The sequence below is a fragment of the Oculina patagonica genome, chromosome 10, assembly GCF_052425735.1.
Source record: "Oculina patagonica isolate OP01 chromosome 10, crgOcupat, whole genome shotgun sequence".
Taxonomy (NCBI): domain Eukaryota; kingdom Metazoa; phylum Cnidaria; class Anthozoa; order Scleractinia; family Oculinidae; genus Oculina; species Oculina patagonica.
Window position 1 is genome coordinate 21,842,364 of NC_135767.1, and position 16,235 is coordinate 21,858,598.

Here is a 16,235-nt window from a genome sequence, read left to right on the forward strand (position 1 = left end):
AAATTAACGCGACAAACATAAAAAAAAAAAACACTTGTTGAGACAACAGGAACAAGTTTACTTTAACACAAAGGCCGAAACTGAGCGCCTCGAGCGTTTTTCACAGTTTTAGTGATCCGGCAGATTTCCACCCTGATGAAATAATGTCTTTTCATAAGTGTCAAGACGTCTAGACTGTATCGAGAAATTGGTTCCAAAATAATGGAAATTAAGGTCATGGAAATTAGCGCTCCACTTAATTAACGGCGCGGAAATTAACGTTAACAAAAATTAACGCGACTTAAATTAACGCGAATTTTTTTTAATTCGCGTTAATTTCATGAAGCGTTAATTTCCTATAATAAGGTAGCCCCTTTTAATTTGTTCAATTTGTTGCCAGTAGTGTACGTAATTAAATATAAAACTAATACAAAAACATGAAATTGACTGATACAACAATCTTGGGTATCAATAGATTATTATTCCACAATTGCGCTATTTTACCATATTAGAGCAAAAAAACTCGCAAAATATGCAACGTTATTACATTGAAAAACAGGGCAAAAATACGGAATGACAAAACTTACCGAATACGGACCCAAACTTTGTGGAAAACATAGTGAAATAATAAATCCCTTATTCGATGGTTTAACATATAATACGAGCGGCGAAGTATTTTTCCGAGCCCCGTACGCAACTCGTAAAATACCCGCGCGTATAATATGTTAAACCATCGAATAAGGTGTATGTAGTTATAGATTATAAATAGTCCGTTTCAATTTATAGCCAGCTGTCTGCGTAAAAATAAAATTAATGTAAAAACATGAAATTTGGCTGATAGAACATCCTTGGCATATTTATTCAAGTAATGTTTCTAAAACTTTGTTTTTCTTTTTTTTCTCCACCTGAGAACATACAGTAGAGGAAAGTATAGACCAAAATCGAGAAGTGTGGCCTGTTCTTGAGGCGAAATACTGTTTTGGATTAAAAAATATATATTTTCTTCTTTCTTTTGCAATTCGTATTTGTGCCAATTCAAAAATATTTTTTTATTTTTTTTTCTCGTCAAGCGTTCGAAATTGTTTCTTCATTTTTATTTTTTCACACCGAGAGTTTCCTAAATGTATTCATGTTTTAAAAAGCAATCAACCTGGAGTCGCCGGCGGTATCAACATAAAACCTTATCTTCAAAGAAGAAAGAGCAACTTGTCAATCTAAATTAAAACCGCAACAACTAAGACAGTCTAAATTACTAACTTTGCCGCTCGAATGGCGACGAAAGGTCCGGCTCTTCAATGCTTAGCATTCGATTTGTTGTCTAGCAGAATATTTTTCATGTTTGTATCGCTTCACGCCACGGGTTTGGCTAACAAGGCATGCTGTTTATATAATTTCATAATGAAAAGGTAAGGGTTTAGTTTTCGTGTGTCTAAATGCTTCTATGAATTGTTTTTACTGCGCGATAATTGTATTTACATAATTGTACTGTATACAGATCATATTTATTACCGTGCCACACGCAGGGTAGTCCATTATGAACTGTTGTCTTTGTTTTCGCACGTGTTTGTCGTTGAAAAATGGTTTCTGTATCGAGTTCAGTGAATATTCGGACTTAAGAAAGGTCGCTTTTTGGTGGTTAAAGATTTAAATAACAGGTTATTTTCAAATAACAAATAAGACTGCTTTAGAAATGGCCTAAATATTGGATACGTTTTCGTTGCAAGTGTATATTGTCGCAAAACTTATTCAAACGGTTTGTTTCAAGGACGGAAGTTTACTCGAGATCAACAAACTGCACTGAAACACATTGCCACATATTTGTTCACGGCAATCGAAATCGTTCAGAAAATTACGAATGTATTTATTTTCAAAAATCTGTGACTTAACGAAACCTTTTAAACGATACATGGGTAGAGTTTTATTGACTAGAAAAGCTACAAGAAAATACAGCTTTCTACATATGTACTAAGTCGCATAGTCGAACATAGTTAGTAAGTGCAGTTATTCGCGCAAGAATGAAAAATCTTTTTTCATTGAAAGTAATAAGAAAAATTCACAACTAGAAACTATTTCGCTGCAACATTTTCTCTTCTGTCAATGAGCCAAATTAAAAAGATAGCGGTTAAACATATAAAAACAGACTGGTTTCTCATTGGGCGCCTCTTTTGGCTTGCGGGAAGGCGTCTTTTTAATATTTTTCTGTCGGTTATATCACTTACTAAGAATACAAGAATAAATTAAAGATCATTGACATGATTTTACCTTGCGTTGCTTAATTTTTACCTCTGAATCATGGACAGGCGCTGAGAATTTTTGGAATCAGCACAAATATTGCTTTTTAGTCGATTAATGAAATTTTGATGGTGTGACCGTGATATTTTAAAGGGCCAAGGTTAATACAGGACAAACCAAAGGAGCCCACTTCGCTGATGTTTTCTTGAGGCACGATTTGCTACAATTGACACGTGGTTAGTCACGTGATCGGCTAGCTCTGTGTGCCATGCACCACTCTGTCTCACTTTAACCTTAGTTTCGACCAATGGTCAATAATTGTTCCGGCCTTTCATGAGAATGGTGAAAAAAGAAGCCATAATGATATTAGGTAGCTTTATGTGCAAGGCGCTACAGTGAATACTGGACTTCTGTTAAACCGTATTACAATGATGAGTCAGCAGTATTAGTACGTTTTGCGGTCAGTCAGGCGAGTGTGAGTGTTGTCACAGCAACATAATTCTTAGGTTATCAAGACCTTGATTATTCTGGATAACACAAAACAAACTAATCTCATTCAATAGTAATTATTTGTTACTTAAAGCTGGAAGTGTGTAACGGCGAGTTGGTTTGTGCTACTCTCTTCAGTACCACTCTGCGTTTTCACCCTATCGCCAGTCCCTTTTTGCGAGGCGTTCGTTCACATGGCAACCAAATCCTTTTATAACTGCCTTTATTTTGTTTTTAAAACTGAAGACAAAGAAAGCTGAGACTTGAGAAATTGATCAATAGCCTAATCGATTTTTATTATCATTAAAATCCGCATGAAAATGCTAGCTAAAATAGAAAACAAATATACAAACAGCAAAACGTTTTCCTGTATATGTTGTTTTTCGTTATTTAATTTCGTCGCCAGTTTATGAGAGTCATATATTTTATGGTTTTCATTGTTATCGGAAGTTTTAGAGAATCGCTAAGTGGATTCGACAATTAAACTGTGCAACCGACTATATTTTTATTCAAACAATAAGTCAAGGCCCGTTTTTTTTGGCCATCATACTTCTCTTGTGCCTCGGTAAACGGCTAGACTATAACATTGTGTATTAAATAATTAACTGGGATTTCGCTCTGAATGTCAAGAGAGTGATTTAAACGGTTAAAATAACTCGCACTTTATCAAAATGCCGAATACATGCAAGTTATTTCTAACAGGACAAGTAGGAATGAATGTCAGACAACTCGCCCCCCAGACAACTAGCCCCAGACAATTTGCCCCCAATTTTGCTTACGAGTCGTTTTGCTAACGAACAGTTTGCCAAAGTTGTCTCTCTTTGCACACGCTTTAAGAACGAGAAATACTCAGGTTTTCACTCCCTTTCACCAAAACACAAGTTGGGGACAAATAATATTGTCTTAAGATTGGGGGCGAGTTGTCTGGGGCGAATTTTCTAGGGGGCGAGTTGTCCGTAGGAATATATACCTGCAAATATATTTTTATTGCATTGTGATAATTATTTCCCGGGGGAAAATACGGACGGTTTGGCAGGTTACACAAAGTTCCTAATTGCTGGTTATTCATCAATACATACACTTGTATTTAATTATTTCTTTTGTGTTTTATGTTGTTGTATTTATAACAAAGAGATTGTGGTTTCTTTAGTGATGTTTACGAATAAAAAACAGCTGAAGAGTAGGGAGGTTTGTGAGAATAACATGCACGGTACAGTTGCGCGGCCGTTCAGCAATAGTTAATTGCAAGTCTTCGGGATTTATAACGGTTTCGAAAAACCATAGATAATTGCTTTGCTTTTTGCTGAATTGATTGAGAAATAAATAGTACTGAAAAGGAAAGGTTTAACCAAAAGATTATTGCTAAATGCATATTAATTGCTAAATTTGTTTGTATATAAATCACAGTCAGATTATCAGAAACAGCATATTTGCTATGCTATGGAGAACGACGCAAAAGTTCGATAGCTACTCTAAGCACCTCATTCTACTATATTTGACCAAAGCAGAAAAACAAAATTACAAAAAACAGGCTCAGAAACGCTGCATAATGACAAATAAAAGGACGTGTAATTATTAAATCCTTTTGTCAGTGGTCACAGCTTCCAAAGCAGTTTTCATCCGAGTCGCAGTTTAAACCGCTCGATTGCTCAATGCTTTCAAGTTAAAGTAGCCCCGCATCAAGGGATTACGTTTATAACGGTCAATCATTCTGAGAATATCTTATTAATATGAGACGGAGTGGTAAACGCGAATGGTAAACAGACTAGGAAACAAATACTTGGCGAAATCCGCCTATAACAAACGCAAAGTAAATACGGTTTCGTATACATTTGATAAGTATGTTATTTACTCACCAGCTCCGGGATCGATTTCTGACCATTTGAAAGACGGTTTGTATGTTTCGGCCAAGTTAACTCCATGAGTCTGTACAGCCATCATTGTTGCTATCACTCTCGCAAATTACATGTATACAATTAAAATTTCGTTTTCCGTTTTGTTCAAACGTAAGCATATCCCTGGGGGGAGGGGAGGGAGTCGAGGTTTTCTTTTAATCAATCCTTGCTGACGTCATTGTTTACATTTTGCCTCGTTATCATACAACTTTGCGAAGAGAAGGCATCCTACTATATACAAATTAACTCGAGAAGTTTAAAGAGCTTGTGAAACTTAGACAATCGGCGTGATTTTCAGCTCTTTACGTGTAATAATGCAGGACATATTAGCTTTAAAAACTGCAAAATTTCTGGGTGGCAAAAGTGCAAATGAGCCCATACATTCTTGGTAAAATTTTGAGTTTTCAAACCCGCGTCAAAGAAAAAGTATTTCATTCATCGGGCTCAAATTTATAGCGAAAGTTAATCGTACCACAGGACCCCAATGATAATTTTTTATTATTACCATGTACTTTCAATATTCAGAATTGATATTTTTATAGCTCGATCAGAAAGCGAAGCACTTATGCTAATGAGGTAAATATTGTAAACAGAGATTTCTCTGTTTTGCAATTACACATGCACCTGTATTAATTTAAGCACGTTCGGGCTTTGGATTTGTTTGGCCGCAGGTATTATATTTCTTTTTAAATCATCACATGTGCAGATGTAATATAGCTAAGGTGAAAAGAATAATTATATATGCACGGCTAGTGCGACGACACTTTGTATTGGACAATTTAATTGGATTTGGTCGATTTTTCGACTAGTCAACTAGTCTTCTACAGGGCCAGAGCTGGAGTGAGATAAAACTTAACGGCTCCTAAAATTTAAATTTAAGTATACACGTGGATAATGATAGCCATATAAGGAACTGCAAATGTTATAAATTAACATCATTTAATACGCTGAAAAAGAGGGGTTATTTCTTTGGTCTAGCTTATTACAGGATATTTTTGCGGCAACTTATTTCGCAATTTTTAAAACGCAATTCAGTTTTGCGACATAAATTTTTTGCAATTTTGCATGATTTCTTATAACCTGTTTGACAAATCAAAGATCAAAGATTAAAAATAGGAAAAGCAAATTCAAAACAAGTACATCTGTTATATTTTGTTTTAATTGTTGAGTAACTCCCTGCGCAAATTAAATTTTGCTCAAAAAATGGCCGTTTCCACACTAAGGACGGACAAATCGTCTAGACGGACAAATCGTCTGTGACGGACGGACAAATCGTCTTAGTCTGAAAACGGGACGGACACGATTTGGACGTACAAGTCGTCTGAATTTGTCCGTCGATTTGGCCGTGTAGGAAGACGATTATTCGAGGACGACTTGGTCGCGTAGACGGACAAGTTGTCTAAAAGCCTTCTTAAATTCACACTAGACGAACAAATCGTCAGACGACATGTCCGTCTGGGCGATTTGTCCGTCTTCTTGTGTGAAAACGGCCATTGAGTTCGACATCATGTAAAGAATATAAAAATATCTTTGTAAAAATGTCTTTGTAAAAATGCCTCAAATTTAAAGGACGGATATATTTTGCTCAAGATATGCGAAATAAAAATATGAAACCGCTGAAGGATAACCTTTATTTTTTCCCCTTCTGGTATTACGTATACCTGACAGTTTATTATTAAGAAAACACTGAAACAGCCTGGCCATGCACACTGTTCAGTACGTCAGCACCGTCAACCACGTCCAACCTCGTCCCCGGGCGCTTTTCCCTGGGGGGGGGGGGGAAAAGCGCCGGGACCATACTGGAGATAAAGGAAAGTCTGCGTGGATAGATAAAAAAACTGGAAGGGCCGGATTGTAAGAAAAAAAAAAGCCCAAATTTGGATCATTGCACACGCGCCTTTTCCTTAGATTGGAAGTATTGAACTTTGGTTCAACCACAGTTACCGAAAGAATTTTTAAAAAACAACAACAACATCATCATCATCATCATCATCATCATCATCATCATAACGACGACGACAACAACAACAACAACAACAACAAAAGAGATGAGACAGTTATGTCACAGATAACCTCCATGTTCTCCACGTGCCTAAGACATTTATTTTGCTTTTTTGCCGCCAAGTTGTTTCTACCTGTTTCAAAGATTTTTTTAAAAGCATTTCGGGCTTTAAAAGAACTCTATAGCAGTTATTTTTAAAAGCGCATTAATACTATTTTTGATGGATTTAGGATTAATTATTTAATCTTCCAGCTCCGCTAATTCTAGTCTGAGCATTTGCTAATAAGCTTTATGAAAGTTATTTTTATCTTATTGATGATAAAATTTGCTATTATTTTGTTGTCGAAGCTTAGTAGAGTTTTCGCTTTGACCCTATTTGAGGGTAATGGAGGACAAATTGTAGCTGTGATATTGATATTTCTATTAAAATGGGGGACAGTTAAGACATTTCATGTTCTATCCTGGAGTATAAATGTAGCTCCAGCGATCTGTTAAAGAAACCCGACTTTTTCCTGGAGGGGGTGGGGGGGGGGGGTGGGGTAGGGGTGTGGGGGAGTGACCTACGATTGACGTTAACATCCCATCCAGGGGGAGTAGCAACAACGCTACCCACTTAATTAATGCTACGGGAACCGGGATAAGCTCTGTGATCAGTTTGCTAAAAGAAGTTTACAACAGTTTACAATATACCCAAAATTTTGGTTACACACGTGCGCACGTTTTCTAGCTAGTTTCTTCTAAGCAAACTTACATTTGAGAGCCGCCTGTATTTACATATGCACGATACAAATTTGCACCATCTCTAGACTGAACGCGCTGTTGATTCCCTATGTATTAGAACATTATTACATGGCCAATTTTCTTGACCATCCGCATAAAAAGAAAAATACCGAAGAGTCAGATTCTCGCAAAAGATACCTATTTTGTAGAACAATTTTGTAATAGAGTGAAAACAAAACTACTGAAAAGAGGAAACCGACTTTTTCGTGAGTTGGTTGTTTATCTCAACAGATAGGTCATCCGAAAGTTCACTATTTTTAAGGGAAATTACTTGTAATTTATACCACATTTCCGTCAGCTATTTCCCATGATAAATTGTTTTGCATCCTTGTGTGATTATAAAATCGTACAGCCACTGAGACGTTTTCTTCACACCATTTGTCGGGATTTAAAAAATTAACACTCTCTTAAGATATCAGTTTTGCCAAACCGCAAAAATTTGATCCCACAAACAAAACTCCCGCAAAAATTCCTTGGCACACCGGACGATGGTTAATGGGTCGCTAGCTAATCTGCTTTCCGTGTGGTCGGTTTAACACTGTTTAAATCGGTAATAGCACTTGCAAACAAGAAACACATTAGTTGCGGTAAGCTGAAAATACAATGTAGAAGATATATTAAGGTCGCGCAGGACCCTTGCAATCATTAGTATGTATTTATTTAAAGAGTATGCACGAACTACCGGACGACTGAAGCCGACAACAAACGAAATATTCATGACAATGTTTTTCTTAAAGTTCTTTGTACAAGTAATTAGAAGGTATTGTTCTCAGCTTTGCGTACCTTGCGCTGAAACAAAGCGAATTATCATAATTAGATTCACAGCTGCGAATATAGTACAAGTCGGTTGTAACTCAGGGATTGACTCGGAAGGTCTTCGGAAGCGGAAAATCCTGCAATTTTGTGTCCAAGTTTTCTTCACCGATATAGAATTTCAAGAGTTGATTCGCGAGGAACATGACCTTGGTGCACTCTATTGTGTTATGACAAGAGCGAATTTTGAAATTTCGTTCTCAAAATGAAGATAGCACGTTTCAAAGTTTAGTTTTCACATTTTTACTCTCTTAGAAGCAGATAACTTCTAGCAGTTTTTGAAATCGAAAATTTCGTTCTTGTCATAACACAAACGAGGTTATGATTCATCACTAGATTATATAATCATTTAGTTCGGTGCGCTGTTGTAGCCGAAAACTTGGACACAAAATCGCATTATCTGCAGTTAAACTTTTAAGAGCCTGTAGCATTACACTAAACGGTCGTCTCTCAGTAAAAGGACAATCATGAAGTAATTCCATCATCCCTTAATATCCTTGATAAATTTTAGAGGAATCGATGTTCAAAATGTAGCGAATTAAAGCTTTACAAGATAGCACCCCGTCAAGAAATTTGGCTAATGAATTTATTAATGAGCAAGGGTCCTGCGCGACCTTAAGCTGCATTCGTCCCAAGACTGACCGCCATGCTTAAGATAGGCTTGCAATGCGTGCAAATGGATGTAAGATCGTTTTAGTTTCTCAGTAACATAACCTCCGTATATCTCAAATGTGCCCGCGTTTAGGTTTAATTGTTTAATATAGAAAAGTCAGCAAATTTTATTTTGGGAAATGTTGAAAAATCAACAACAGCAAAATACTGCTATGTGAATTATCCGATCACAAAGGTTTCCTTCGCAGACCCACAAAATTGAGAATGGCATCGTAGTTAAGCTGGTGACATTGGGGAATGCTTTTCTTGTATGTCCTTTGCCCTGGTTGTTCAAGTAGTAGCATTATTCACCCTTGAACAACTGGACATTTATAAGCGGTACACACAACTAGGTGAAAGAATAAGACGGTCCCAAATAAATAAGTGGCTATAATTGTCATAAGGAAACCTTAAAATGCGTGAATCATTAAACTGCATGTTTTTCAGTGCATTTAAGTTTGTTAATGTTAAAGCAGCCACAGCATGGACATTTGTGTCACAGTTAGATTTCTATGCGTCAAACATCTATCATTTCTCGGCACACGACCTACGTTCACGTACATTTCAGAAGGGTCCTTTCGGGAGCGTATCGACCAGGGAGGCGGGTTAAATTCATACGTTTATTTTCTGGTTTGAAAGGTTTTATATCTTAATTTGTTTCACCACAAAGATAAATGGTACTATCTTAGTAAGAAATCCGGACCAGCGCCAAATGTCTCAAAAGTTTCAGCTCGTAATTACAGCTTTTATCTCGTTATCACGGGATAATTTCCATCATTCTCGTGTATCCAAATTCCAAACTTGAAAATGAAAGTGATATGCCACAGTCAAATGTTTGCGAATTTGCCTTTACCATTCCCGCTAACATGCTTCAAATAACCTAACCGCAAACAAATATTCCGTTTCTACAGGGGAAAGAGCCACGCACAAATTTGCTTCAGTTCTAATGAGTCAAGTTTGCAAATGTCGTCTTTAATTGGTGTTTTGTGTGTTGATTCAAAACTTCTCTCAACAAAGCTATTGAATTACGGATAATGTGTGTGACGGAAGGTCCGGAAGGATCGGAAACCAAATTATGTGGGATGAGTGGTCGGATCTGGCGGCCCGGTCGACTCCATTTGAAGTGCATCTGTGATTTTCCACTTCCGTAATCCAATTTCTTTTCCCTGTGATTAATGGGTAGTCTTGGTGTATTTTCTTTCCGGCCTTTTACTGCACTTTTTATTTAATTCTTTATAAGGATATTGGTTGTGAGAAGGTTAGGGGTGAGGGGTAAGGCTGTCGATGATCAAGGAGAGGAGGGGTGGGTGGGGTGCAAGTAAAGATGGGCCCTCTCTTTGGGGAGCAGGAGTAAAGGTATCCCCTTTTTTGTTCTATGAGGGAAGGGGGACTTTTTTGCCAGTCGCCCCCCCCCCCGAATCCTCATTTGGGACAAAGGGGATAGGGAGAAGAAGACTGAGAGCCAGGAGGGGGAGCTATGGCTCGCTTTTTCCTGAAACAAGATCACTGGAAATCCAATCTCCCTCACTTATGTTCAACATCCTCTAAACGGGGTCACAGAATTCCATTGTTCACTTGTCATTTAAAACGGGTTGTTGACGGTTTACAATTTAATACAATTTAGGTAGAGACGAACCACCAACTCACGCTCAAGGAAATGAAACCAACACGTCTGCTTTACACCGTGGTATGGCTGTTTCTTGCTGCGAGACTTGGTAAGTGCGTGTTCTTAGGTGCGATTTTTGTATACAAGGTCATGAAAACAGACAAACGCAATGCGAAGGCTGAGCGCGTGTCTCTTAACTGTTAAATTTATAAATGCTTCCAGACAAGCACTTTTTTCTCCGACCGTAATCTCTTTGCCTTCTTGTTGAAGAAGGTTAGTTTTCGGTCGTGTAGCAGAGATGCTTTTGAAGGGAAGACGTTGGAAGTTGTTCAAAGTATCACAAATCCACAGTCTAAGCAACATTCTAGTATAAAGCGGCGCAAATTTCTACTGACATTAAATCTTAATGCGTAACTAAAGAGCGCATTAAGAACGCGTCTGTTTGAAGTTTTGACCTCTTGCAAAATCGTATTTTATTTTGGCCTAAAACGGTGGGTTGGCTTTTTTAATTGGTAAAATGTGTACTTTGGCATACAGAAGTTCGTTTTGGTAAATTTGGGTTGTTCAGTTCGTGATCCGAGCTGTTATTATCTCTAGGCTTATCAGGGTGCAGTTTCAGGCTAAATTCTCTCGGGTCTCTTTTGTCAGATCTTGATAATCAGGCGCCGTCATTTCACTGTTCCAAATGTTTTTATTTGCCTGCTTCGAGAAGATTCCTTTGCCAAAACTCTTCTATTTGTGCCTTCTAAGGGGTTACAATTCATCTGATAACACATTTTGATCACGCAAAAAGAAATGAGGAAAATCGAATCAAGCACCCGTTTTGATCAGTTCTATGTAAATACAATTCAACCCCCTTAATTCAATCTATTGCCAGGCAGCGCATTAAGGAGTAATAAGAATTCCGAGAACTCTTTCAGTTTTACTGCTGAAACAATTAATTTGTTTTTCTCATTAACATGAATAAATCCGGGCAGAGCTTCAAAACTGTCAAATCTTTATCTACCTAATAAATTGTACCAACTATAAACAGCGTGCCACACTCGAATTATGTTACTTCTGATTGAAACATAGACTACGCGATAGGCTAAGAGCAAAAGGCAATCAACGCTTTGTTATGCAGAGGTATTTTGCGTTGATTCCCATCACATTCCGCAAAATACACGCTCTCTTAAGATATTTTCCTGTGAAATGTTCGAGAGAAAAGAGGGAAAAGTGCGCACACTTCCAAAAATTGACAGCGTAAAGATTTCTTTCGGAGAGTTAACATGCAACTATGTGTTTTTTTTAATTTTTTTTGAGGCCAAACTCGAAATCGCAATTCATTCATCGCGGCATTGTAATTTCGCCGGTGAGCTGTGTAAACGATCAGTGACTTAATTAACGAGCAAATATCCGGGATGAATGTCGAGCAAAATGATTGAACCTTCCATTATTATTTCAATCATTGCATGAATGCGATTTAAGGTCACGCTATATGAATTTTGCTAGGTCTGTTTTCGAAATTCTCGCCGCTGTTGAATTTTGTATTATAAAAATCCCCCAAAAAGGAAAACCCCTAGCTAGTTTTTGTTACACCCTTTTTTATATATTGTACGTTCAAGGACTGTTAAATGATCGTGGATGGCGAAGGGGACGGAGAGCACAAGTTTACCCAAGGAAATTTGTAGGAAAACTTTACGAAAAGTCGTAACGAGAATCCACTATGCACATTTTAACACTTATCGGAGCATTTCTCGGTAAAAACGCGACACGCGTGGCGAGAGATATTCCACGCGAGTTTCACGGGCGCATCGCACGCCACTCAAGGAGAATCTCGAAAATCTGTTGACATTGTTGACTTGCCTGTCCCGTATGCGTATGCAAGCTTAAAAGAACGATAGATACTTCATTTAAGATATCTATATCCCTCGAATGGTCCAGTTGAAAAGATGGCAGAAGTTTTACGTTATTAATTCGCGCGGATTGGTAGCTGGGTGGTATGACAATTAAAATGGAATCTCCCCCTCTGATTTGCTTTCAAAAGATTAAAAAAAGATTTACCCGCGAATTACCATAAAATCCTGCTTAGAGGAACCGCATGGTTATAATCCCCATCTCTTGATGTCCACACCTCTCATTCTTGTCCCTAGAGGGGTAGAGGTCGCGATCCTTTTGTGCTTAGAAGGTTCATCTCTTTGAAGAGAATCACATCTTGGCGAGAGAAACCAGCGAATATTCCGTTAATCCACCCCTCTCTCAAAACATAGATAGACGGCACGGGTCGTGCCCGACTTGGCCTTGCTGTTGTTTGGCCATTGCGTGAGGATAATTACCGAAAGCTAAATCAAACTCAAGATACACACGACTAGTGTTATTTAATAAAGAAAAAGAACGACTCAGTAAATATTTTTTCTCAGGGATTACATTTGAGAAATGTTTTTTGTAGCTCACCAGTGAAACAAAAGGATATTATCGTTCATTTAGAAGATTGCTTTCTCGAATACATATTTCTTGTAGACCAGTAGGCGCGGGAGAGAGTCCAAACTCAAGAAGGCCTTATGGCGTGCGAACGAACGGTCTCTTCTTGCTTTTTTCTAGTAGTAAAGCAGCTCTATGGTATAAAGCTTTCGCATCTAATCTTTGAGTGCTTTCTAAAGCCTTAAGCACGTTATTTCCCACTGTTTTCACGACATTGACGACATTAAAATCTCCGTACATATTTGCTTGCGCTTTAATTTATCGAGATATATGATAGGTGCGCCGTGATACGCGCTTGAAAACGCTCTTGAAACTATGGGTGCATACCGTAAAATTCCGGTTATAAGCCCTGGGCTTATACAACTTCGTAAAGGGTTTTGTGTGGGCTTATAAGCGGAGGGGCTTATATCCGGGAGGGCTTATAAGCGGAATAAAAAAACGTTTCGAAACGAGCCACGGGAGTGTTGATGGAAATACGTTTTTAAGTTAAAAACGCATAATAAAGCAACATTTAGCCCTGTTCAGTACTGTCATCCGGTAGAGGGGGGCTTAAATCCGGGGGGGCTTATAATCGGATGTATTTTTTGTTTCCAGGTAGATGGGCCTATAACCAGAGGGGCTTATAAGCGGGGGGGCTTATAACTGGAATTTTACGGAATGGGTGAATGCTGTTATACTCCTCATGAAGATTTAAAAAATAAGCACCCACAGTCACACTGATGTGAGAATACCCGAGTGCTTGGACGGCATCGGGTCGTTTCTAATGAAGACGATTAAGGAATTTGAGATCTCTTATTTTCTGCGTACAGCCTGGGAGCAAAAGTACACTTAAGGGCCTGGGAACGGTTTGGTGACGTCATGAAATTTCGCGCCAGTTCGAGCGAGCCGGGAAGGCATGGGTATTAGGTACTAGGCTGAGTTGCGCATTCCTGGCTTCCAAGTGGCTATAACAATGTTCACTTCGAAACGTTTTAATAGAATTTACATTTTTTTGAAAGCGAACTGATCTTTCCTTGCGCGATTTTCAGCCGTCTTCTCTGGTCACTTACTTACCGAGACGTCTGAACAAAGTTCAAGCTACATTTCTCCCCCTGGAATCTCCTAAAAAAAGCTTGCCAATCTTCGGTTTTTCTTTTTGATTGACACGTTTGACATTTGATTTTTTCTTCTTTTCCATAGGTCAGTCAATAAAATGCTTCTCCTGCGGATTTTCCGAACCGAATGAAACCAATTCCTCCAGCAGCTGTGAAACGAATTCAAAAATCAAGGACTGTTCGTTGCATCCTGAATTTGGAGAACATTACGACTCGTGTTTCTCACAAGTAGTCGTTGTTGGAGGCAAGCCTAAAATACAGATCAAAGAATGCGCTATGTTTTTCGGCTGTAAAGAACTGGAAGGAGTTTTATGCGAGGGGAACAGCGTGGATGACTCGGAAAACTCTTCTCAAAGTTGCAGAGTTGAGTGCTGTAAGGGAGATTATTGTAACGAAAATCTCGCTAGTGAAGCGTATGCATTTTCTGGGGGTAACTTTATGTTGAGTTCAACGGCTATCACAACTGTTTTGTTATCAAGTTCCTTTGCTGTCTTCTACGAACTCGTCGTGTTTACATCTTAATGATAGAACTGCAAAATAGTTGGACTGCAAAAAATTGCTTTGAACCTTTGAAAGAAGGCCTGGACAAACAAACAGCTGTTATTTTAACGCCACATCTTGGCCAGTGTGATATATTATATACTGCGCCTTATTCCCAAGTCTAGGACTTGAGCCGTGGTGTTCATAGATCAATGCCAGCGGTTAGAAATGGTTATGTCACGCGCATTTTCAGGGAGCACCCCCTCGCTCTGTTTTGTGATTGGTTAATAATTATACTATCAAACCCAGAAATGTTCATTCTCGCGTGGAGGTCTAAGTAGAAGAAATGTGCAACGATAGCAGTAGTCTTATTTTTCGTTTTTTTCTCTCTCCTTTCTTACTGTCTAAATTCATGTTTAGTGAGCTATTAATCCCTCTCGGTGCAGCAAGGCGAATCAATCAATAACGTTACGTCACACTATTTATCCAAGAACATATTTTTATATTTAAAGAACTATCCGCCTCAGATGAATAAATCGTTATACTAGTATGTTTTAAGCCATTGATAAATGTGATAAGTTGTGAACAGTAGCTACCGTAAAATATCGAATCACTACGTAACTTCTTATTTAGCATGTTTAACGCTCATCCCAGATCGACATGTAATCAATAAACTTCTAAGTCTGCCAAAGTTCGAACAAAATTCGAAGTATAACTTTGCAAAATATTGAAAAACAAACTGCACCTCTTAAAAGTACTGCTCGATAGTTTTTATTTGAATGGTCACACACTAGGATTTTATTCCCAGAATTTAAAGTTAAAACCACCTTGTACAGCATAATAAACAGGACCACATAAAATTACTACTCAATAGATTTTATTCAAATGGCCACACGCTAACTGTGCCCGGTTAGTAAACTTAGAAGCCATCAGTTTCCTTAATTTTTGTTTAGCATTTTTTTACCGTTTGGGCAGTGCGCACAAAAATGAAACTCAAAGTTAGCAACAAGAAACGCTTTGAAATGTCAAAAAAAAAGAACCTTGGTTAATTCTAATTTCTGGATAAGCGTTAATCTAGTCTCGACAACCGTGGTCAGAGTTACGATCACAGGCATGAAAATCGAAAACCACATTAACTGACTCGAGATCTGATTCAATAGGTGATAGGATTAACAAGAAATGATGCCTCTGCTTTGCATTTATGTTATTGCTTTTTTTATGACATATTCTTTAGGAAAAACGACCATACTGTATATATTATATAATACTGATGTTGACAATTGTTTAAGGCAGTTACATTATATATATTAATTAATTCAGTGACAAAAAAACCAAAACTTGAAAAAAAATTCATTAATAAACTAATTGCCGTTGAATGCAATTTATGGCTTTTATATTCTAACAATTTTTATGAGAGATTGCTTTTTATTTCGGTTTCTTTTACTTAAAGGAGAAGTTCACTCCAGAATGGCCATTTATTTTCTTTACGCCAATAAAAAGTTTATACAAAGATATGTTATTCACCAAAATTTCAGCCTCCAACGTTCGCTATAACCTTACGAAATATTTCCCAAAAGTCGACAACTGAACGCTGCCATCTTGGAGCTGGTAATGTATGTGTGACGTCAAAGAGCTCAGCGTGAAGTTTGGAGGGAAAATTTTTATTGTCAAAACTCCTTGTTTTTTGAATTTTTTGGAGCTCTGTTTAAGCAAAATGGAGCTGCACAAACAGGCATTTTGACAAACAAAAGCCA

At 37.9% G+C, this 16,235-nt stretch overlaps 1 protein-coding gene across 1 annotated transcript; it reads left to right on the forward strand.

Annotated features, from left to right (window-relative positions):
• Positions 1–1,170: 1,170 nt before the first annotated feature.
• Positions 1,171–15,846, forward strand: LOC144628910 (uncharacterized). Its single transcript, XM_078487029.1, has 3 exons — positions 1,171–1,385; positions 10,466–10,556; positions 14,087–15,846. The coding sequence occupies exons 2-3, from the start codon at positions 10,499–10,501 to the stop codon at positions 14,521–14,523; spliced, it is 495 nt and encodes a 164-aa protein (XP_078343155.1). The 5' UTR covers positions 1,171–1,385; positions 10,466–10,498; the 3' UTR covers positions 14,524–15,846.
• The last annotated feature ends 389 nt before the right edge of the window (positions 15,847–16,235 follow it).